General features: G+C 39.1%; 1 protein-coding gene across 7 annotated transcripts in view; it reads left to right on the top strand.

The window, feature by feature from the left end:
- Positions 1-234: 234 nt before the first annotated feature.
- The window catches only part of dctn1b (dynactin 1b), a 167,293-nt gene continuing 143,691 nt past the window's right edge, over positions 235-23,836 (top strand). For all 7 annotated transcript variants that reach the window (XR_006657597.1, XM_041854446.2, XM_041854445.2 and 4 more), the window contains exon 1: positions 235-813. Coding sequence is in view for 6 of the 7 variants with exons in the window: in XM_041854446.2 (XP_041710380.1) it covers positions 775-813 (39 nt within the window). In the remaining variant the exon portion in view is untranslated. The remainder of the gene's footprint in view (positions 814-23,836) is intronic.

Raw genomic sequence — 23,836 nt, 5'->3', positions numbered from 1 at the left:
TTTGTTTGTGTCATAGGATGATGGCTTTGTTTGTGTCATAGGATGATGGCTTTGTTTGTGTCATAGGATGATGGCTTTGTTTGTGTCATAGGATGATGGCTTTGTTTGTGTCATAGGATGATGGCTTTGTTTGTGTCATAGGATGATGGTACTGCCTTTAGGACCCAGCAGCACCCTGGGCCTACCAGTCAGCCCTCCCTGCCTGCCTCCTGCAGAGCACAAGCCAGAGCAGACTCTAGCGCAGTGCTGCCTCTGCTCTGCTCTTCTCTCCTCTCATCTCCTCTCCTCTCCTCTGATGCACTCACAGCACAGACAGCAGACCAACCCTGCCTGCAGTTTCTTTCTCTGCTCTGTTTTCCTTCACTCCTTCCCTCCATTCATCCTCCTCTCCTCCTGACCTGGCGTCTGATCTGAATTCTGCAGTCGGAGGCCGAGGCTGTTTCCTGTCAGAGCAGAGAGTGCCGTCTGTGAGCCCGGACAGCCAGCCAGGATATCTCTCTCTCTCCGACCAGACAGGGAAGAAACCAGCAGGACCAACACAAGAAGTTGTTCCTGGGAAGCACAGGACTGGAGGGAGTATTAATACTAGTCCTAGGGCTATAGAAGAGGGGGGTGATCGTGAGGATTATCGAGAGACACGCTCCAGAAGCATCACTGAACCCCCCACCACCCCACCCTGGTCGTACCCCACCGACGACGTCACCTCCTCCTCCTCCTCATTGTTATTAGAGCAAACAGGCCAGCGTGGAGCCTGGCGAAGACTGGGGAATCAGCATGTCGTCTCAGACTACTAGGAGGAACCTATACACCCGGGTGAGTGTCTGGTAGAGGGCTGCCTATGGATAGGAGTGGGTGAGTGTCTGGTAGACGGCTGCCTATGGATAGGAGTGGGTGAGTGTCTGGTAGACGGCTGCCTATGGATAGGAGTGGGTGAGTGTCTGGTAGAGGGCTGCCTATGGATAGGAGTGGGTGAGTGTCTGGTAGAGGGCTGCCTATGGATAGGAGTGGGTGAGTGTCTGGTAGACGGCTGCCTATGGATAGGAGTGGGTGAGTGTCTGGTAGACGGCTGTCTATGGATAGGAGTGGGTGAGTGTCTGGTAGACGGCTGCCTATGGATAGGAGTGGGAGGAGCAGTGTATGCACCATATGATTGGATGATCTGTCTGTGTCTATGTCCTCAGGGGTGGTGTCTGTGAGGTTAGTGTTGTTTCAGATCTGTACCATCCAGGCTTTGTCTCCTACATGTACCTGTGGTCTGGTCAATGGGTTTGTTGACCGCTAGGCTAGCTGCTGTATGTACTGTACCGGCAGTCTGGATGAGAGGGTTGTTAGACTGGACTACATGGTGTCTGTGTACAGTAATGGAACCTTCCTCCTGTCTTTGCTGTGGGGTCTGGGTTTGTAAGAGGTCTGAGGTGTGCGTTGGGTTGAGATCCGTGTTTGTAAGAGGTCTGAGGTGTGCGTTGGGTTGAGATCCGTGTTTGTAAGAGGTCTGAGGTGTGCGTTGGGTTGAGATCCGTGTTTGTAAGAGGTCTGAGGTGTGCGTTGGGTTGAGATCCGTGTTTGTAAGAGGTCTGAGGTGTGCGTTGGGTTGAGATCCGTGTTTGTAAGAGGTCTGAGGTGTGCGTTGGGTTGAGATCCGTGTTTGTAAGAGGTCTGAGGGGTATAGGAGGTGTGTGTTGGGTTGAGATCCGTGTTTGTAAGAGGTCTGAGGGGTATAGGAGGTGTGTGTTGGGTTGAGATCCGTGTTTGTAAGAGGTCTGAGGGGTATAGGAGGTGTGTGTTGGGTTGAGATCCGTGTTTGTAAGAGGTCTGAGGTGTGTGTTGGGTTGAGATCCGTGTTTGTAAGAGGTCTGAGGGGTATAGGAGGTGTGTGTTGGGTTGAGATCCGTGTTTGTAAGAGGTCTGAGGGGTATAGGAGGTGTGTGTTGGGTTGAGATCCGTGTTTGTAAGAGGTCTGAGGGATATAGGAGGTGTGTGTTAGCTAGGGTTTATGGTTGTTTAGTGTTGGGTGTAGTTATTTTGTTGTTGTTACTGGACAACCAGCCTCTTCTCCGAGGCTCCGGATCACTTCCTGGTTGTCACAAGACACTGACTCAGGAAGGATGACATCACAGCTGTTATGGGAAGGAGCGATGACATCACAGCTATACCTTGTCAGATCTGTCAGGTGTAGGCTGACTACATGCGCCACAAAGAAGTGCACTATATAGGGGATAGGGTGCCATTTAGGACTGTCCTTATGTGTACTTCACAGTCCACACTGAGGACTTGACCTGGTTTAGTGCTACATCTGTTAGCTGGTAGGGCCCTACACACGGAGGACTTGACCTGGTTTAGTGCTACATCTGTTAGCTGGTAGGGCCCTACACACGGAGGACTTGACCTGGTTTAGTGCTACATCTGTTAGCTGGTAGGGCCCTGTTTAGTGACAGACTCAGTGGTGTAGCTGTTAGCTGGTAGGGCCCTGTTCAGTGACAGACTCAGTGGTGTAGCTGTTAGCTGGTAGGGCCCTGTTCGGTGACAAACTCAGTGGTGTAGCTGTTAGCTGGTAGGAACCTGTTCGGTGACAGACTCAGTGGCGTAGCTGTTAGCTGGTAGGGCCCTGTTCAGTGACAGACTCAGTGGTGTAGCTGTTAGCTGGTAGGGCCCTGTTCGGTGACAGACTCAGTGGTGTAGCTGTTAGCTGGTGGGGCCCTGTTCAGTGACAGACTCAGTGGTGTAGCTGTTAGCTGGTAGGGCCCTGTTCGGTGACAGACTCAGTGGTGTAGCTGTTAGCTGGTAGGGCCCTGTTTAGTGACAGACTCAGTGGTGTAGCTGTTAGCTGGTGGGGCCCTGTTCAGTGACAGAATCAGTGGTGTAGCTGTTAGCTGGTAGGGCCCTGTTCAGTGACAGACTCAGTGGTGTAGCTGTTAGCTGGTAGGGCCCTGTTCAGTGACAGACTCAGTGGTGTAGCTGTTAGCTGGTAGGGCCCTGTTCAGTGACAGACTCAGTGGTGTAGCTGTTAGCTGGTAGGGCCCTGTTTAGTGACAGACTCAGTGGTGTAGCTGTTAGCTGGTAGGGCCCTGTTCGGTGACAGACTCAGTGGTGTAGCTGTTAGCTGGTAGGGCCCTGTTCGGTGACAGACTCAGTGGTGTAGCTGTTAGCTGGTAGAGCCCTGTTCGGTGACAGACTCTGTGTGTGTGTGTGTGTGTGTGTGTGTGTGTGTGTGTGTGTGTGTGTGTGTGTGTGTGTGTGTGTGTGTGGTAAGAGTAGAGTGGTATTGAATAATTCAGGATGCTTCCAGCAGCAGCTTGGTGAACTAGGCTGCGTCCCAAACGGCAACCTATACCCAGGGCCCTATGGGTCAAAAGTAGTGCACTATATAGGGGATATGGTGCCATTTGGGAAGTAACCCTGCTCTCAGGCTCAGGCTGATTGTTGTATAAAACATAATTAATATTTCATTTCAGCCTGCTTGAGCTCTTCAGCTAGTCCACCAAAGCACTTAGTACCAAGGATGCTTATGGAGTGAGCAAGAGTCCCTATTCATGTGGAACAGATCATACTCTGTAATACCACAGAATCAGTGCTCTGTTGTAGTACAGACTCAGACCTGACGGGGGCAGTAGTGTAGCTGTTCTTATTAATAACAGCAGTAGTGTAGCTGTTCTTATTAATAACAGCAGCAGTAGTGTAGTGTAGCTGTTCTTATTAATAACAGCAGTAGTAGTGTAGCTGTTCTTATTAATAACAGCAGCAGTAGTGTAGCTGTTCTTATTAATAACAGCAGTAGTATAGCTGTTCTTATTAATAACAGCAGCAGTAGTGTAGTGTGGCTGTTCTTATTAATAACAGCAGTAGTGTAGCTGTTCTTATTAATAACAGCAGCAGTAGTGTAGTGTAGCTGTTCTTATTAATAACAGCAGCAGTAGTAGTGTAGCTGTTCTTATTAATAACAGCAGTAGTGTAGCTGTTCTTATTAATAACAGCAGTAGTAGTGTAGCTGTTCTTATTAATAACAGCAGCAGTAGTGTAGCTGTTCTTATTAATAACAGCAGTAGTGTAGTGTAGCTGTTCTTATTAATAACAGCAGTAGTGTAGTGTAGCTGTTCTTATTAATAACAGCAGTAGTATAGCTGTTCTTATTAATAACAGCAGTAGTAGTGTAGCTGTTCTTATTAATAACAGCAGCAGTAGTGTAGCTGTTCTTATTAATAACAGCAGTAGTGTAGTGTAGCTGTTCTTATTAATAACAGCAGTAGTGTAGTGTAGCTGTTCTTATTAATAACAGCAGCAGTAGTAGTGTAGCTGTTCTTATTAATAACAGCAGTAGTGTAGTGTAGCTGTTCTTATTAATAACAGCAGTAGTGTAGTGAAGCTGTTCTTATTAATAACAGCAGTAGTATAGCTGTTCTTATTAATAACAGCAGTAGTATAGCTGTTCTTATTAATAACAGCAGTAGTGTAGTGTAGCTGTTCTTATTAATAACAGCAGTAGTGTAGTGTAGCTGTTCTTATTAATAACAGCAGTAGTGTAGTGTAGCTGTTCTTATTAATAACAGCAGTAGTGTAGTGTAGCTGTTCTTATTAATAACAGCAGTAGTATAGCTGTTCTTATTAATAACAGCAGTAGTGTAGTGTAGCTGTTCTTATTAATAACAGCAGTAGTGTAGTGTAGCTGTTCTTATTAATAACAGCAGTAGTGTAGTGTAGCTGTTCTTATTAATAACAGCAGCAGTAGTAGTGTAGCTGTTCTTATTAATAACAGCAGTAGTGTAGTGTAGCTGTTCTTATTAATAACAGCAGTAGTATAGCTGTTCTTATTAATAACAGCAGTAGTGTAGTGTAGCTGTTCTTATTAATAACAGCAGTAGTGTAGTGTAGCTGTTCTTATTAATAACAGCAGTAGTGTAGTGTAGCTGTTCGTATTAATAACAGCAGCAGTAGTAGTGTAGCTGTTCTTATTAATAACAGCAGTAGTGTAGTGTAGCTGTTCTTATTAATAACAGCAGCAGTAGTAGTGTAGCTGTTCTTATTAATAACAGCAGTAGTGTAGTGTAGCTGTTCTTATTAATAACAGCAGTAGTATAGCTGTTCTTATTAATAAAAGCAGTAGTAGTGTAGCTGTTCTTATTAATAACAGCAGCAGTAGTGTAGCTGTTCTTATTAATAACAGCAGTAGTGTAGTGTAGCTGTTCTTATTAATAACAGCAGTAGTGTAGTGTAGCTGTTCTTATTAATAACAGCAGTAGTGTAGTGTAGATGTTCTTATTAATAACAGCAGCAGTGTAGTATAGCTGTTCTTATTAATAACAGCAGCAGTAGTGTAGCTGTTCGTATTAATAACAGCAGTAGTATAGCTGTTCTTATTAATAACAGCAGTAGTAGTGTAGTGTAGCTGTTCTTATTAATAACAGCAGCAGTAGTGTAGCTGTTCTTATTAATAACAGCAGTAGTAGTGTAGTGTAGCTGTTCTTATTAATAACAGCAGTAGTGTAGTATAGCTGTTCTTATTAATAACAGCAGCAGTAGTGTAGCTGTTCTTATTAATAACAGCAGTAGTGTAGTGTAGCTGTTCTTATTAATAACAGCAGTAGTAGTGTAGTGTAGCTGTTCTTATTAATAACAGCAGTAGTGTAGTATAGCTGTTCTTATTAATAACAGCAGCAGTAGTGTAGCTGTTCTTATTAATAACAGCAGTAGTGTAGTGTAGCTGTTCTTATTAATAACAGCAGCAGTAGTGTAGCTGTTCGTATTAATAACAGCAGCAGTAGTGTAGTGTAGCTGTTCTTATTAATAACAGCAGTAGTAGTGTAGCTGTTCTTATTAATAACAGCAGTAGTATAGTGTAGCTGTTCTTATTAATAACAGCAGCAGTAGTGTAGTGTAGCTGTTCTTATTAATAACAGCAGTAGTATAGTGTAGCTGTTCTTATTAATAACAGCAGTAGTAGGGTAGCTGTTCTTATTAATAACAGCAGCAGTAGTGTAGCTGTTCTTATTAATAACAGCAAGAGTAGTGTAGCTGTTCTTATTAATAACAGCAGTAGTGTAGTGTAGCTGTTCTTATTAATAACAGCAGCAGTAGTGTAGCTGTTCGTATTAATAACAGCAGCAGTAGTGTAGTGTAGCTGTTCTTATTAATAACAGCAGTAGTAGTGTAGCTGTTCTTATTAATAACAGCAGTAGTATAGTGTAGCTGTTCTTATTAATAACAGCAGTAGTAGTGTAGCTGTTCTTATTAATAACAGCAGCAGTAGTGTAGCTGTTCTTATTAATAACAGCAGTAGTAGTGTAGCTGTTCTTATTAATAACAGCAGCAGTAGTGTAGCTGTTCTTATTAATAACAGCAGCAGTAGTGTAGTGTAGCTGTTCTTATTAATAACAGCAGTAGTATAGTGTAGCTGTTCTTATTAATAACAGCAGTAGTAGTGTAGCTGTTCTTATTAATTACAGCAGCAGTAGTGTAGCTGTTCTTATTAATAACAGCAGCAGTAGTGTAGCTGTTCTTATTAATAACAGCAGTAGTTTAGTATAGCTGTTCTTATTAATAACAGCAGTAGTGTAGTGTAGCTGTTCTTGTTAATAACAGCAGCAGTAGTGTAGTGTAGCTGTTCTTATTAATAACAGCAGTAGTGTAGTGTAGCTGTTCTTGTTAATAACAGCAGCAGTAGTGTAGTGTAGCTGTTCTTATTAATAACAGCAGTAGTGTAGTGTAGCTGTTCTTGTTAATAACAGCAGCAGTAGTGTAGTATAGCTGTTCTTATTAATAACAGCAGTAGTGTAGTGTAGCTGTTCTTATTAATAACAGCAGTAGTAGTGTAGTGTAGCTGTTCTTATTAATAACAGCAGCAGTAGTGTAGCTGTTCTTATTAATAACAGCAGCAGTAGTATAGCTGTTCTTATTAATAACAGTAGTAGTGTAGCTGTTCTTATTAATAACAGCAGTAGTAGTGTAGTGTAGCTGTTCTTATTAATAACAGCAGCAGTAGTGTAGCTGTTCTTATTAATAACAGCAGCAGTAGTGTAGTGTAGCTGTTCTTTTTAATAACATCAGTAGTGTAGTGTAGCTGTTCTTATTAATATCAGCAGCAGTAGTGTAGCTGTTCTTATTAATAACAGCAGCAGTATTGTAGCTGTTCTTATTAATAACAGCAGTAGTGTAGTGTAGCTGTTCTTGTTAATAACAGCAGCAGCAGTGTAGTGTAGCTGTTCTTGTTAATAACAGCAGTAGTGTAGTGTAGCTGTTCTTGTTAATAACAGCAGCAGTAGTGTAGTATAGCTGTTCTTATTAATAACAGCAGTAGTGTAGTGTAGCTGTTCTTATTAATAACAGCAGTAGTAGTGTAGTGTAGCTGTTCTTATTAATAACAGCAGCAGTAGTGTAGCAGTTCTTATTAATAACAGCAGCAGTAGTGTAGTGTAGCTGTTCTTATTAATAACAGCAGCAGTAGTATAGCTGTTCTTATTAATAACAGTAGTAGTGTAGCTGTTCTTATTAATAACAGCAGTAGTGTAGTGTAGCTGTTCTTATTAATAACGGCAGTAGTAGTGTAGTGTAGCTGTTCTTATTAATAACAGCAGCAGTAGTGTAGCTGTTCTTATTAATAACAGCAGCAGTAGTGTAGTGTAGCTGTTCTTATTAATAACATCAGTAGTGTAGTGTAGCTGTTCTTATTAATATCAGCAGCAGTAGTTTAGCTGTTCTTATTAATATCAGCAGCAGTAGTGTAGCTGTTCTTATTAATAACATCAGTAGTGTAGTGTAGCTGTTCTTATTAATAACCACAGTAGTGTAGTATAGCTGTTCTTATTAATAACAGCAGCAGTAGTATAGTGTAGCTGTTCTTATTAAGAACAGCAGTAGTATAGTGTAGCTGTTCTTATTAAGACCAGCAGTAGTATAGTGTAGCTGTTCTTATTAAGAACAGCAGTAGTATAGTGTAGCTGTTCTTATTAAGAACAGCAGTAGTATAGTGTAGCTGTTCTTATTAATATCAGCAGCAGTAGTGTAGCTGTTCTTATTAATAACAGCAGCAATAGTGTAGTGTAGCTGTTCTTATTAATAACAGCAGCAGTAGTATAGCTGTTCTTATTAATAACAGCAGCAGTAGTATAGCTGTTCTTATTAATAACAGCAGTAGTATAGTGTAGCTGTTCTTATTAATATCAGCAGCAGTAGTGTAGCTGTTCTTATTAATAACAGCAGCAGTAGTGTAGCTGTTCTTATTAATAACAGCAGCAGTAGTGTAGTGTAGCTGTTCTTATTAATAACAGCAGCAGTAGTATAGCTGTTCTTATTAATAACAGCAGCAGTAGTATAGCTGTTCTTATTAATAACAGCAGCAATAGTGTAGTGTAGCTGTTCTTATTAATAACAGCAGCAGTAGTATAGCTGTTCTTATTAATAACAGCAGCAGTAGTATAGCTGTTCTTATTAATAACAGCAGCAGTAGTATAGTGTAGATGTTCTTATTAATAACAGCAGTAGTGTAGCTGTTCTTATTAATAACAGCAGTAGTATAGTGTAGCTGTTCTTATTAATAACAGCAGCAGTAGTGTAGCTGTTCTTATTAATAACAGCAGTAGTAGTGTAGCTGTTCTTATTAATAACAGCAGTAGTGTAGCTGTTCTTATTAATAACAGCAGTAGTGTAGCTGTTCTTATTAAAACAGCAGCAGTAGTGTAGCTGTTCTTATTAATAACAGCAGTAGTGTAGTGTAGCTGTTCTTATTAATAACAGCAGTAGTGTAGCTGTTCTTATTAATATCAGCAGCAGTAGTGTAGTATAGCTGTTCTTATTAATAACAGCAGTAGTGTAGTGTAGCTGTTCTTATTAATAACAGCAGCAGTAGTGTAACTGTTCTTATTAATAACAGCAGCAGTAGTATAGTATAGCTGTTCTTATTAATAACAGCAGTAGTGTAGTGTAGCTGTTCTTAGTAATAACCACAGTAGTGTAGTGTAGATGTTCTTATTAATAACAGCAGTAGTAGTGTAGTGTAGCTGTTCTTATTAAGAACAGCAGTAGTAGTGTAGTGTAGCTGTTCTTATTAATAACAGCAGTAGTGTAGTGTAGCTGTTCTTATTAATAACAGCAGCAGTAGTATAGTGTAGCTGTTCGTATTAATAACAGCAACAGTAGTGTAGCTGTTCTTATTAATAACAGCAGCAGTAGTGTAGCTGTTCGTATTAATAACAGCAACAGTAGTGTAGCTGTTCTTATTAATAACAGCAGCAGTAGTGTAGTGTAGCTGTTCTTATTAATAACAGCAGTAGTGTAGTGTAGTGTAGCTGTTCGTATTAATAACAGCAGCAGTAGTGTAGCTGTTCTTATTAATAACAGCAGCAGTAGTATAGTATAGCTGTTCTTATTAATAACAGCAGTAGTGTAGTGTAGCTGTTCTTATTAATAACAGCAGTAGTGTAGTGTAGCTGTTCTTATTAATAACAATAGTAGTATAGCTGTTCTTATTAATATCAGCAGCAGTAGTGTAGCTGTTCTTATTAATAACAGCAGTAGTATAGTGTAGCTGTTCTTATTAATATCAGCAGCAGTAGTGTAGCTGTTCTTATTAATAACAGCAGCAGTAGTGTAGCTGTTCTTATTAATAACAGCAGCAGTAGTGTAGTGTAGCTGTTCTTATTAATAACAGGAGCAGTAGTATAGCTGTTCTTATTAATAACAGCAGCAGTAGTATAGCTGTTCTTATTAATAACAGCAGCAATAGTGTAGTGTAGCTGTTCTTATTAATAACAGCAGCAGTAGTATAGCTGTTCTTATTAATAACAGCAGCAGTAGTATAGCTGTTCTTATTAATAACAGCAGCAGTAGTATAGTGTAGATGTTCTTATTAATAACAGCAGTAGTGTAGTGTAGCTGTTCTTATTAATAACAGCAGCAGTAGTATAGCTGTTCTTATTAATAACAGCAGTAGTGTAGTATAGCTGTTCTTATTAATAACAGCAGTTGTGTAGTGTAAATGTTCTTTTTAATAACAGCAGCAGTAGTATAGCTGTTCTTATTAATAACAGCATGAGTATAGCTGTTCTTATTAATATCAGCAGCAGTAGTATAGCTGTTCTTATTTATAACAGCAGTAGTGTATTGTAGATGTTCTTATTAATAACAGCAGTAGTGTAGCTGTTCTTATTAATAACAGCAGCAGTAGTGTAGCTGTTCTTTGTAATAACCACAGCAGTGTAGTATAGCTGTTCTTATTAATAACAGCAGCAGTACTATAGCTGTTCTTATTAATAACAGCAGTAGTATAGCTGTTCTTATTAATAACAGCAGTAGTGTAGTATATATGTTCTTATTAATAACAGCAGCAGTAGTATAGTGTAGCTGTTCTTATTAATAACAGCAGCAGTAGTGTAGCTGTTCTTATTAATAACAGCAGTAGTGTAGTATAGCTGTTCTTATTAATAACAGCAGTAGTGTAGTGTAGCTGTTCTTATTAATAACAGCAGCAGTAGTGTAGCTGTTCTTATTAATAACCACAGTAGTGTAGTATAGCTGTTCTTATTAATAACAGCAGCAGTAGTATAGTGTAGCTGTTCTTATTAATAACAGCAGTAGTGTAGTGTAGCTGTTCTTATTAATAACAGCAGTAGTGTAGTGTAGCTGTTCTTATTAATAACAATAGTAGTATAGCTGTTCTTATTAATATCAGCAGCAGTAGTGTAGCTGTTCTTATTAATAACAGCAGCAGTAGTGTGGCTGTTCTTATTAATAACAGCAGCAGTAGTGTAGTGTAGCTGTTCTTATTAATAACAGCAGTAGTGTAGTGTAGCTGTTCTTATTAATAACAGCAGTAGTGTAGTGTAGCTGTTCGTATTAATAACAATAGTAGTATAGCTGTTCTTATTAAAACAGCAGCAGTAGTGTAGCTGTTCTTATTAATAACAGCAGTAGTGTATTGTAGCTGTTCTTATTAATAACAGCAGTAGTGTAGCTGTTCTTATTAATAACAGCAGCAGTAGTGTAGCTGTTCTTAGTAATAACCACAGTAGTGTAGTGTAGCTGTTCTTATTAATAAAGCAGCAGTAGGATAGTGTAGCTGTTCTTATTAATAACAGCAGTAGTGTAGTGTAGCTGTTCTTATTAATAACAGCAGCAGTAGTATAGCTGTTCTTATTAATAACAGCAGTAGTGTAGTGTAGCTGTTCTTATTAATAACAGCAGCATTCGTGTAAAAATTCTTATTAATAACCACAGTAGTGTAGTATAGCTGTTCTTATTAATAACAGCAGAAGTAGTATAGTTTAGCTGTTCTTATTAATAACAGCAGCAGTAGTATAGCTGTTCTTATTAATAACAGCAGTAGTATAGCTGTTCTTATTAATATCAGCAGCAGTACTATAGCTGTTCTTATTAATAACAGCAGTAGTGTAGTATATATGTTCTTATTAATAACAGCAGCAGTAGTATAGTGTAGCTGTTCTTATTAATAACAGCAGCAGTAGTATAGCTGTTCTTATTAATAACAGCAGTAGTGTAGTATAGCTGTTCTTATTAATAACAGCAGTAGTGTAGTGTAGCTGTTCTTATTAATAACAGCAGCAGTAGTGTAGCTGTTCTTATTAATAACCACAGTAGTGTAGTATAGCTGTTCTTATTAATAACAGCAGCAGTAGTATAGTGTAGCTGTTCTTATTAATAACAGCAGTAGTGTAGTATAGCTGTTCTTATTAATAACAGCAGTAGTGTAATGTAGCTGTTCTTATTAATAACAGCAGCAGTAGTATAGCTGTTCTTATTAATAACAGCATTAGTATAGCTGTTCTTATTAATATCAGCAGCAGTAGTATAGCTGTTCTTATTTATAACAGCAGTAGTGTATTGTAGCTGTTCTTATTAATAACAGCAGTAGTGTAGCTGTTCTTATTAATAACAGCAGCAGTAGTATAGTGTAGCTGTTCTTATTAATAACAGCAGTAGTGTAGTGTAGCTGTTCTTGTTAATAACAGCAGCAGTAGTATAGCTGTTCTTATTAATAACAGCAGTAGTGTAGTGTAGCTGTTCTTATTAATAACAGCAGCAGTAGTATAGTGTAGCTGTTCTTATTAATAACAGCAGTAGTGTAGTGTAGCTGTTCTTATTAATAACAGCAGCAGTAGTGTAGCTGTTCTTATTTATAACAGCAGCAGTAGTATAGCTGTTCTTATTAATAACAGCAGTAGTGTAGTATAGCTGTTCTTATTAATAACAGCAGCAGTAGTGTAGCTGTTATTAGTAATAACCACAGTAGTGTAGTGTAGCTGTTCTAATTAATAACAGCAGCAGTAGTATAGTGTATCTGTTCTTATTAATAACAGCAGTAGTGTAGTGTAGCTGTTCTTATTAATAACAGCAGCAGTAGTATAGCTGTTCTTATTAATAACAGCAGTAGTGTAGTATAGCTGTTCTTATTAATAACAGCAGTTGTGTAGTGTAAATGTTATTTTTAATAACAGCAGCAGTAGTATAGCTGTTCTTATTAATAACAGCATGAGTATAGCTGTTCTTATTAATATCAGCAGCAGTAGTATAGCTGTTCTTATTTATAACAGCAGTAGTGTATTGTAGATGTTCTTATTAATAACAGCAGTAGTGTAGCTGTTCTTATTAATAACAGCAGCAGTAGTGTAGCTGTTCTTTGTAATAACCACAGCAGTGTAGTATAGCTGTTCTTATTAATAACAGCAGCAGTAGTATAGCTGTTCTTATTAATAACAGCAGTAGTATAGCTGTTCTTATTAATAACAGCAGTAGTGTAGTATATATGTTCTTATTAATAACAGCAGCAGTAGTATAGTGTAGCTGTTCTTATTAATAACAGCAGCAGTAGTGTAGCTGTTCTTATTAATAACAGCAGTAGTGTAGTATAGCTGTTCTTATTAATAACAGCAGTAGTGTAGTGTAGCTGTTCTTATTAATAACAGCAGCAGTAGTGTAGCTGTTCTTATTAATAACCACAGTAGTGTAGTATAGCTGTTCTTATTAATAACAGCAGCAGTAGTATAGTGTAGCTGTTCTTATTAATAACAGCAGTAGTGTAGTGTAGCTGTTCTTATTAATAACAGCAGCAGTAGTGTAGCTGTTCTTATTTATAACAGCAGCAGTAGTATAGCTGTTCTTATTAATAACAGCAGTAGTGTAGTATAGCTGTTCTTATTAATAACAGCAGCAGTAGTGTAGCTGTTATTAGTAATAACCACAGTAGTGTAGTGTAGCTGTTCTAATTAATAACAGCAGCAGTAGTATAGTGTATCTGTTCTTATTAATAACAGCAGTAGTGTAGTGTAGCTGTTCTTATTAATAACAGCAGCAGTAGTATAGCTGTTCTTATTAATAACAGCAGTAGTGTAGTATAGCTGTTCTTATTAATAACAGCAGTTGTGTAGTGTAAATGTTATTTTTAATAACAGCAGCAGTAGTATAGCTGTTCTTATTAATAACAGCATGAGTATAGCTGTTCTTATTAATATCAGCAGCAGTAGTATAGCTGTTCTTATTTATAACAGCAGTAGTGTATTGTAGATGTTCTTATTAATAACAGCAGTAGTGTAGCTGTTCTTATTAATAACAGCAGCAGTAGTGTAGCTGTTCTTTGTAATAACCACAGCAGTGTAGTATAGCTGTTCTTATTAATAACAGCAGCAGTAGTATAGCTGTTCTTATTAATAACAGCAGTAGTATAGCTGTTCTTATTAATAACAGCAGTAGTGTAGTATATATGTTCTTATTAATAACAGCAGCAGTAGTATAGTGTAGCTGTTCTTATTAATAACAGCAGCAGTAGTGTAGCTGTTCTTATTAATAACAGCAGTAGTGTAGTATAGCTGTTCTTATTAATAACAGCAGTAGTGTAGTGTAGCTGTTCTTATTAATAACAGCAGCAGTAGTGTAGCTGTTCTTATTAATAACCACAGTAGTGTAGTATAGCTGTTCTTATTAATAACAGCAGCAGTAGTATAGTGTAGCTGTTCTTATTAATAACAGCAGTAGTGTAGTATAGCTGTTCTTATCAATAACAGCAGTAGTGTAATGTAGCTGTTCTTATTAATAACAGCAGCAGTAGTATAGCTGTTCTTATTAATAACAGCATTAGTATAGCTGTTCTTATTAATATCAGCAGCAGTAGTATAGCTGTTCTTATTTATAACAGCAGTAGTGTATTGTAGCTGTTCTTATTAATAACAGCAGTAGTGTAGCTGTTCTTATTAATAACAGCAGCAGTAGTATAGTGTAGCTGTTCTTATTAATAACAGCAGTAGTGTAGTGTAGCTGTTCTTGTTAATAACAGCAGCAGTAGTATAGCTGTTCTTATTAATAACAGCAGTAGTGTAGTGTAGCTGTTCTTATTAATAACAGCAGCAGTAGTGTAGCTATTCTTTTTAATAACCACAGTAGTGTAGTATAGCTGTTCTTATTAATAACAGCAGCAGTAGTATAGTGTAGCTGTTCTTATTAATAACAGCAGTAGTGTAGTGTAGCTGTTCTTATTAATAACAGCAGCAGTAGTATAGCTGTTCTTATTAATAACAGCAGTAGTGTAGTATAGCTGTTCTTATTAATAACAGCAGTTGTGTAGTGTAAATGTTCTTATTAATAACAGCAGCAGTAGTGTAGCTGTTCTTATTAATAACAGCATTAGTATAGCTGTTCTTATTAATATCAGCAGCAGTAGTATAGCTGTTCTTATTTATAACAGCAGTAGTGTATTGTAGATGTTCTTATTAATAACAGCAGTAGTGTAGCTGTTCTTATTAATTACAGCAGCAGTAGTGTAGCTGTTCTTTGTAATAACCACAGTAGTGTAGTATAGCTGTTCTTATTAATAATAGCAGCAGTAATGTAGTGTAGCTGTTCTTATTAATAACAGCAGCAGTAGTGTAGTGTAGCTGTTCTTATTATTAACAGCAGTAGTATAGCTGTTCTTATTAATAACAGCAGTAGTGTAGCTGTTCTTATTAATAACAGCAGCAGTAGTATAGTGTAGCTGTTCTTATTAATAACAGCAGTAGTGTAGTGTAGCTGTTCTTATTAATAACAGCAGTAGTATAGTGTAGCTGTTCTTATTAATAACAGCAGTAGTGTAGTGTAGCTGTTCTTGTTAATAACAGCAGCAGTAGTATAGCTGTTCTTATTAATAACAGCAGTAGTGTAGTGTAGCTGTTCTTATTAATAACAGCAGCAGTAGTGTAGCTATTCTTATTAATAACCACAGTAGTGTAGTATAGCTGTTCTTATTAATAACAGCAGCAGCAGTAGTGTAGCTGTTCTTATTAATAACAGCAGTAGTGTAGTATAGCTGTTCTTATTAATAACAGCAGCAGTAGTGTAGCTGTTCTTAGTAATAACCACAGTTGTGTAGTGTAGCTGTTCTAATTAATAACAGCAGCAGTAGTATAGTGTAGCTGTTCTTATTAATAACAGCAGTAGTGTAGTGTAGCTGTTCTTATTAATAACAGCAGCAGTAGTATAGCTGTTCTTATTAATAACAGCAGTAGTGTAGTATAGCTGTTCTTATTAATAACAGCAGTTGTGTAGTGTAAATGTTCTTATTAATAACAGCAGCAGTAGTGTAGCTGTTCTTATTAATAACAGCATTAGTATAGCTGTTCTTATTAATATCAGCAGCAGTAGTATAGCTGTTCTTATTTATAACAGCAGTAGTGTATTGTAGATGTTCTTATTAATAACAGCAGTAGTGTAGCTGTTCTTATTAATAACAGCAGCAGTAGTGTAGCTGTTCTTTGTAATAACCACAGTAGTGTAGTATAGCTGTTCTTATTAACAACAGCAGCAATAGTATAGCTGTTCTTATTAATAACAGCAGCAGTAGTGTAGTGTAGCTGTTCTTATTAATAACAGCAGTAGTGTAGTGTAGCTGTTCTTATTAATAACAGTAGTAGAATAGTGTAGCTGTTCTTATTAATAACAGCAGTAGTGTAGTGTAGCTGTTCTTGTTAATAACAGCAGCAGTAGTATAGCTGTTCTTATTAATAACAGCAGCAGTAGTGTAGCTATTCTTTTTAATAACCACAGTAGTGTAGTATAGCTGTTCTTATTAATAACAGCAGCAATAGTAGTGTAGCTGTTCTTATTAATAACAGCAGTAGTGTAGTGTAGCTGTTCTTATTCATAAAAGCAGCTGTAGTGCAGCTGTTCTTATTAATAACAAAAGCAGTAGTGTAGCTATTCTTTTTAATAACCACAGTAGTGTAGTGTAGCTGTTCTTATTAATAACAGCAGTAGTGTAGTATAGCTGTTCTTATTAATAACAGCAGTAGTGTAGTATAGCTGTTCTTATTAATAACAGCAGCAGTGTAGCTGTTCTTATTAATAACAGCAGTAGTGTAGTGTAGCTGTTCTTATTAATAACAGCAGCAGTAGTGTAGCTGTTCTTATTAATAACAGCAGCAGTAGTATAGCTGTTCTTATTAATAACAGCAGCAGTAGTGTAGCTGTTCTTATTAATATCAGCAGCAGTAGTGTAGCTGTTCTTATTAATAACAGCAGTAGTGTAGTGTAGCTGTTCTTATTAATAACAGCAGCAGTAGTGTAGCTGTTCTTATTAATAACAGCAGCAGTAGTGTAGCTGTTCTTATTAATATCAGCAGCAGTAGTGTAGCTGTTCTTATTAATAACCACAGTAGTGTAGTATAGCTGTTCTTATTAATAACAGCAGCAGTAGTATAGCTGTTCTTGTTAATAACAGCAGTATTATAGTGTAGCTGTTCTTAGTAACAAGAGGAGCAGTGGTGTAGTGTAGTTGTTCTTAGTAACAAGAGGAGCAGTGGTGTAGTGTAGTTGTTGTTAGTACTACTCTAGGACTACTACCTGCTATAGGACTACTCCCTGCTATAGGACTACTATAGGACTACTACCTGCTATAGGACTACTATAGGACAACTACCTGCTATAGGACTACTACCTGCTATAGGACTACTACCTGCTATAGGACTACTATAGGACTACTACCTGCTATATGACTACTATAGAACTACTACCTGCTATAGGACTACTATAGGACTACCACCTGCTATATGACTACTACCTGCTATAGGACTACTATAGGACTACTACCTGCTATAGGACTACTATAGGACTACCACCTGCTATAGGACTACTTTAGGACTACTACCTGCTATAGGACTACTACCTGCTATAGGACTACTATAGGACTACTACCTGCTATATGACTACTATAGAACTACTACCTGCTATAGGACTACTATAGGACTACCACCTGCTATATGACTACTACCTGCTATAGGACTACTATAGGACTACTACCTGCTATAGGACTACTATAGGACTACCACCTGCTATAGGACTACTATAGGACTACTACCCGCTATAGGACTACTATAGGACTACTACCTGCTATAGGACTACTCCCTGCTATAGGACTACTATAGGACTACTACCTGCTATAGGACTACTATAGGACTACTACCTATTATAGGACTACTACCTGCTATAGGACTACTACCTGCTATAGGACTACTATAGGACAATATCTGCTATTGGACTACTATAGGACTACTACCTGCTATAGGACTACTACCTTCTATAGGACTACTACCTGCTATAGCACTACTATAGGACTACTACCTGCTATAGGACTACTACCTTCTATAGGACTACTACCTGCTATAGGACTACTATAGGACTACCACCTGCCATATGACTACTATAGGACTACTACCTGCTATAGGACTACTACCTGCTATAGGACTACTACCTGCTATAGGACTACTATAGGACTACTACCTGCTATTGGACTACTATAGGACTACTACCTGCTATAGGACTACTACCTTCTATAGGACTACTACCTGCTATAGGACTACTATAGGACTACTACCTGCTACAGGACTACTACCTTCTATAGGACTACTACCTGCTATAGGACTACTATAGGACTACTACCTGCTATAGGACTACTACCTGCTATAGGACTACTACCTGCTATAGGACTACTATAGGACTACTACCTGCTATTGGACTACTATAGGACTACTACCTGCTATAGGACTACTACCTTCTATAGGACTACTACCTGCTATAGGACTACTATAGGACTACTACCTGCTATAGGACTACTACCTTCTATATGACTACTACCTGCTATAGGACTACTATAGGACTACTACCTGCTATAGGACTACTATAGGACTACTACCTGCTATAGGACTACTACCTGCTATAGGACTACTACCTGCTATAGGACTACTATAGGACTACTACCTGCTATTGGACTACTATAGGACTACTACCTGCTATAGGACTACTACCTTCTATAGGACTACTACCTGCTATAGGACTACTATAGGACTACTACCTGCTACAGGACTACTACCTTCTATAGGACTACTACCTGCTATAGGACTACTATAGGACTACTACCTGCCAAAGGACTACTCCCTGCTATAGGACTACTACCTGCTATAGGATTACTATAGGACTACTACCTGCTATAGGACTACTCCCTGCTATAGGACTACTATAGGACTACTACCTGCTATAGGACTACTATAGGACTACTACCTGCTATAGGACTACTACCTGCTATAGGACTACTACCTGCTATAGGACTACTATAGGACAATATCTGCTATTGGACTACTATAGGACTACTACCTGCTATAGGACTACTACCTTCTATAGGACTACTACCTGCTATAGCACTACTATAGGACTACTACCTGCTATAGGACTACTACCTTCTATAGGACTACTACCTGCTATAGGACTACTATAGGACTACTACCTGCTATATGACTACTATAGGACTACTACCTGCTATAGGACTACTACCTGCTATAGGACTACTACCTGCTATAGGACTACTATAGGACTACTACCTGCTATTGGACTACTATAGGACTACTACCTGCTATAGGACTACTACCTTCTATAGGACTACTACCTGCTATAGGACTACTATAGGACTAATACCTGCTACAGGACTACTACCTGCTATAGGACTACTATAGGACTACTACCTGCTATAGGACTACTACCTGCTATAGGACTACTACCTGCTATAGGACTACTATAGGACTACTACCTGCTATTGGACTACTATAGGACTACTACCTGCTATTGGACTACTACCTTCTATAGGACTACTACCTGCTATAGGACTACTATAGGACTACTACCTGCTATAGGACTACTACCTTCTATATGACTACTACCTGCTATAGGACTACTATAGGACTACTACCTGCTATAGGACTACTATAGGACTACTACCTGCTATAGGACTACTACCTGCTATAGGACTACTACCTGCTATAGGACTACTATAGGACTACTACCTGCTATTGGACTACTATAGGACTACTACCTGCTATAGGACTACTACCTTCTATAGGACTACTACCTGCTATAGGACTACTATAGGACTACTACCTGCTACAGGACTACTACCTTCTATAGGACTACTACCTGCTATAGGACTACTATAGGACTACTACCTGCCAAAGGACTACTCCCTGCTATAGGACTACTACCTGCTATAGGATTACTATAGGACTACTACCTGCTATAGGACTACTCCCTGCTATAGGACTACTATAGGACTACTACCCGCTATAGGACTACTATAGGACTACTACCTGCTATAGGACTACTACCTGCTATAGGACTACTACCTGCTATAGGACTACTATAGGACTACTACCTGCTATTGGACTACTATAGGACTACTACCTGCTATAGGACTACTACCTTCTATAGGACTACTACCTGCTATAGGACTACTATAGGACTACTACCTGCTAAAGGACTACTACCTGTCTATAGGACTACTACCTGCTATAGGACTACTATAGGGACTACTACCTGCTATAGGACTACTCCCTGCTATAGGACTACTATAGGACTACTACCTGCTATAGGACTACTATAGGACTACTACCTGCTATAGGACTACTACCTGCTATAGACTACTACCTGCTATAGGACTACTATAGGACTACTACCTGCTATTGGACTACTATAGGACTACTACCTGCTATAGGACTACTACCTTCTATAGGACTACTACCTGCTATAGGACTACTATAGGACTACTACCTGCTATAGGACTACTACCTTCTATAGGACTAAAACCTGCTATAGGACTACTATAGGACTACTACCTGCTATAGGACTACTATAGGACTACTACCTGCTATAGGACTACTACCTGCTATGGACTACTACCTGCTATAGGACTACTATAGGACTACTACCTGCTATTGGACTACTATAGGACTACTACCTGCTATAGGACTACTACATGACATACCTGCTATAGGACTACTATAGGACTACTACCTGCTATAGGACTACTACCTGCTATAGGACTACTATAGGACTACTACCTGCTATAGACTACTATAGGACTACTACCTGCTATAGGACTACTACCTGCTATAGGACTACTACCTGCTATAGGACTACTATAGGACTACTACCTGCTATAGGACTATCTACCTTCTATAGGACTACTACCTGCTATAGGACTACTATAGGACTACTACCTGCTATAGGACTACTATAGGGACTACTACCTGCTATAGGACTACTACCTGCTATAGGACTACTATAGGACTACTACCTGCTATGGACTACTATAGGACTACTACCTGCTATTGGACTACTACTCATAGGACTACTACCTGCTTAGGACTACTATAGGACTACTACCTGCTATAGGACTACTACCTGCTATATGACTACTACCTGCTATAGGACTACTATAGGACTACTACCTGCTATAGGACTACTATAGGACTACTACCTGCTATAGGACTACTACTGCTAGGACTACTACCTGCTATAGGACTACTATAGGACTACTACCTGCTATTGGACTACTATAGGACTACTACCTGCTATAGGACTACTACCTTCTATAGGACTACTACCTGCTATAGGACTACTATAGGACTACTACCTGCTATAGGACTACTACCTTCTATAGGACTACTACCTGCTATAGGACTACTATAGGACTACTACCTGCCATAGGACTACCCCGCTATAGGACTACTACCTGCTATAGGACTAGACTACTACCTGCTATAGGACTACTACCTGCTATAGGACTACTATAGGGACTACTACCCGCTATAGGACTACTATAGGACTACTACCTGCTATAGGACTACTACCTGCTATAGGACTACTACCTGCTATAGGACTACTATAGGACTACTACCTGCTATTGGACTACTATAGGACTACTACCTGCTATAGGACTACTACCTTCATAGGACTACTACCTGCTATAGGACTACTATAGGGACTACTACCTGCTACAGGACTACTACCTTCTATAGGACTACTACCTGCTATATGACTACTATAGGACTACTACCTGCCAAAGGACTACTCCCTGCTATAGGACTACTACCTGCTATAGGACTACTATAGGACTACTACCTGCTATAGGACTACTCCCTGCTATAGGACTACTATAGGACTACTACCTGCTATAGGACTACTATAGGACTACTACCTGCTATAGGACTACTACCTGCTATAGGACTACTACCTGCTATAGGACTACTATAGGACTACTACCTGCTATTGGACTACTATAGGACTACTACCTGCTATAGGACTACTACCTTCTATAGGACTACTACCTGCTATAGGACTACTATAGGACTACTACCTGCTATAGGACTACTACCTTCTATAGGACTACTACCTGCTATAGGACTACTATAGGACTACTACCTGCTATAGGACTACTATGCTATGGGACTACTACCTGCTATAGGACTACTATAGGACTACTACCTGCTATAGGACTACTACCTGCTATAGGACTACTTGCTATAGGACTACTACCTGCTATAGGACTACTATAGGACTACTACCTGCTATAGGACTACTATAGGACTACTACCTGATACTATAGGACTACTATAGGACTACTACCTGCTATAGGACTACTATGGGACTACTACCTGCTATAGGACTACTATAGGACTACTACCTGCTATAGGACTACTATAGGACTACTACCTGCTATAGGACTACTACCTTCTATAGGACTACTATAGTACTAGCTATAGGACTACTACCTGCTATAGGACTACTATAGGACTACCACCTGCTATAGGACTACTATAGGACTACTACCTGCTATAGGACTACTATAGGACTACTACCTGCTATAGGACTACTACCTGCTATAGGACTACTATAGGACTACTACCTGCTATAGGACTACTATAGGACTACTACCTGCTATAGGACTACTACCTGCTATAGGACTACTACCTGCTATAGGACTACTATAGGACTACTACCTGCTATTGGACTACTATAGGACTACTACGCTGCTATAGGACTACTACTTTAGGACTACTACCTGCTATAGGACTACTATAGGACTACTACCTGCTATAGGACTACTACCTTCTATAGGACTACTACCTGCTATAGGACTACTATAGGACTACTACCTGCTATGGACTACTATAGGACCACTACTGCTACAGTACTACCTGCTATAGGACTACTACCTGCGATACTATAGGACTACTACCTGCTATAGGACTACCACCTATAGGACTACTACCTGCTATAGGACTACTACCTGCTATAGGACTACTATAGGACTACTACCTGCTATAGGACTACTACCTGCTATAGGACTACTACCTGCTATAGGACTACTACCTATGGGACTACTACCTGCTATAGGACTACACTGCTATAGGACTACTACCTGCTATGGGACTACTATAGGACTACTACCTGCTATAGGACTACTATAGGACTACTACCTGCTATAGGACTACTAGGCCTTCTATAGGACTACTACCTGCTATAGGACTACTATAGGACTACTACCCGCTATAGGACTACTATGGGACTACTACCCGCTATAGGACTACTACCTAGGACTACTAGGACTACTACCGCTATAGGGACTACTACCTGCTATAGGACCACTATAGGACTACTACCTGCTATAGGACTACTAGGACTACCCGCTATAGGACTACTATAGGACTACTACCTACTATAGGACTACTATAGGACTACTACCTGCTATAGGACTACTATAGGACTACTTGAACCTACTATAGGACTACTATAGACTACTATTGACTACTACCTACTATAGGACTACTATAGGACTACTATATGACTACTATAGGACTACTACCTGCTATAGGACTACTATGGACCTACTATAGTACTACTATAGGACTACTACCTGCTATAGGACTACTACCTGCTATAGGACTACTACCTTCTATAGGACTACTACCTGCTATGGGACTACTATAGGACTACTACCTGCTACAGGACTACTACCTTCTATAGGACTACTACCATGGGACTATAGGACTACTACTGCTATGGGACTACTACCTTGGGACTACCTGCTATAGGACTAACTGCTAGACTACTATAGGACTACTACCTGCTATAGGACTACTACCTGCTATAGGACTACTATAGGACTACTACCTGCTATTGGACTACTATAGGGACTACTACCTGCTATAGGACTACTACCTTCTATAGGACTACTACCTGCTATGGGACTACTATAGGACTACTACCTGCTATAGGACTACTACCCTATAGGACTACTACCTGCTATGGGACTACTATAGGACTACTACCTGCTATCTCTATAGGACTACTACCTGCTATAGGACTACTATAGGACTACTACCCGCTATAGGACTACTATAGGACTAATACCTGCTATAGGACTACAACCTGCTATAGGACTACTATAGGACTACTACCTGCTATAGGACTACTACCTGCTATATGACTTCTATAGGACTACAACCTGCTATAGGACTGCTATAGGACTACTACCCGCTAT

Source organism: Coregonus clupeaformis, chromosome 29, assembly GCF_020615455.1.
Source record: "Coregonus clupeaformis isolate EN_2021a chromosome 29, ASM2061545v1, whole genome shotgun sequence".
NCBI lineage: Eukaryota > Metazoa > Chordata > Actinopteri > Salmoniformes > Salmonidae > Coregonus > Coregonus clupeaformis.
This window is presented reverse-complemented; position numbering and strand designations above follow the sequence as displayed.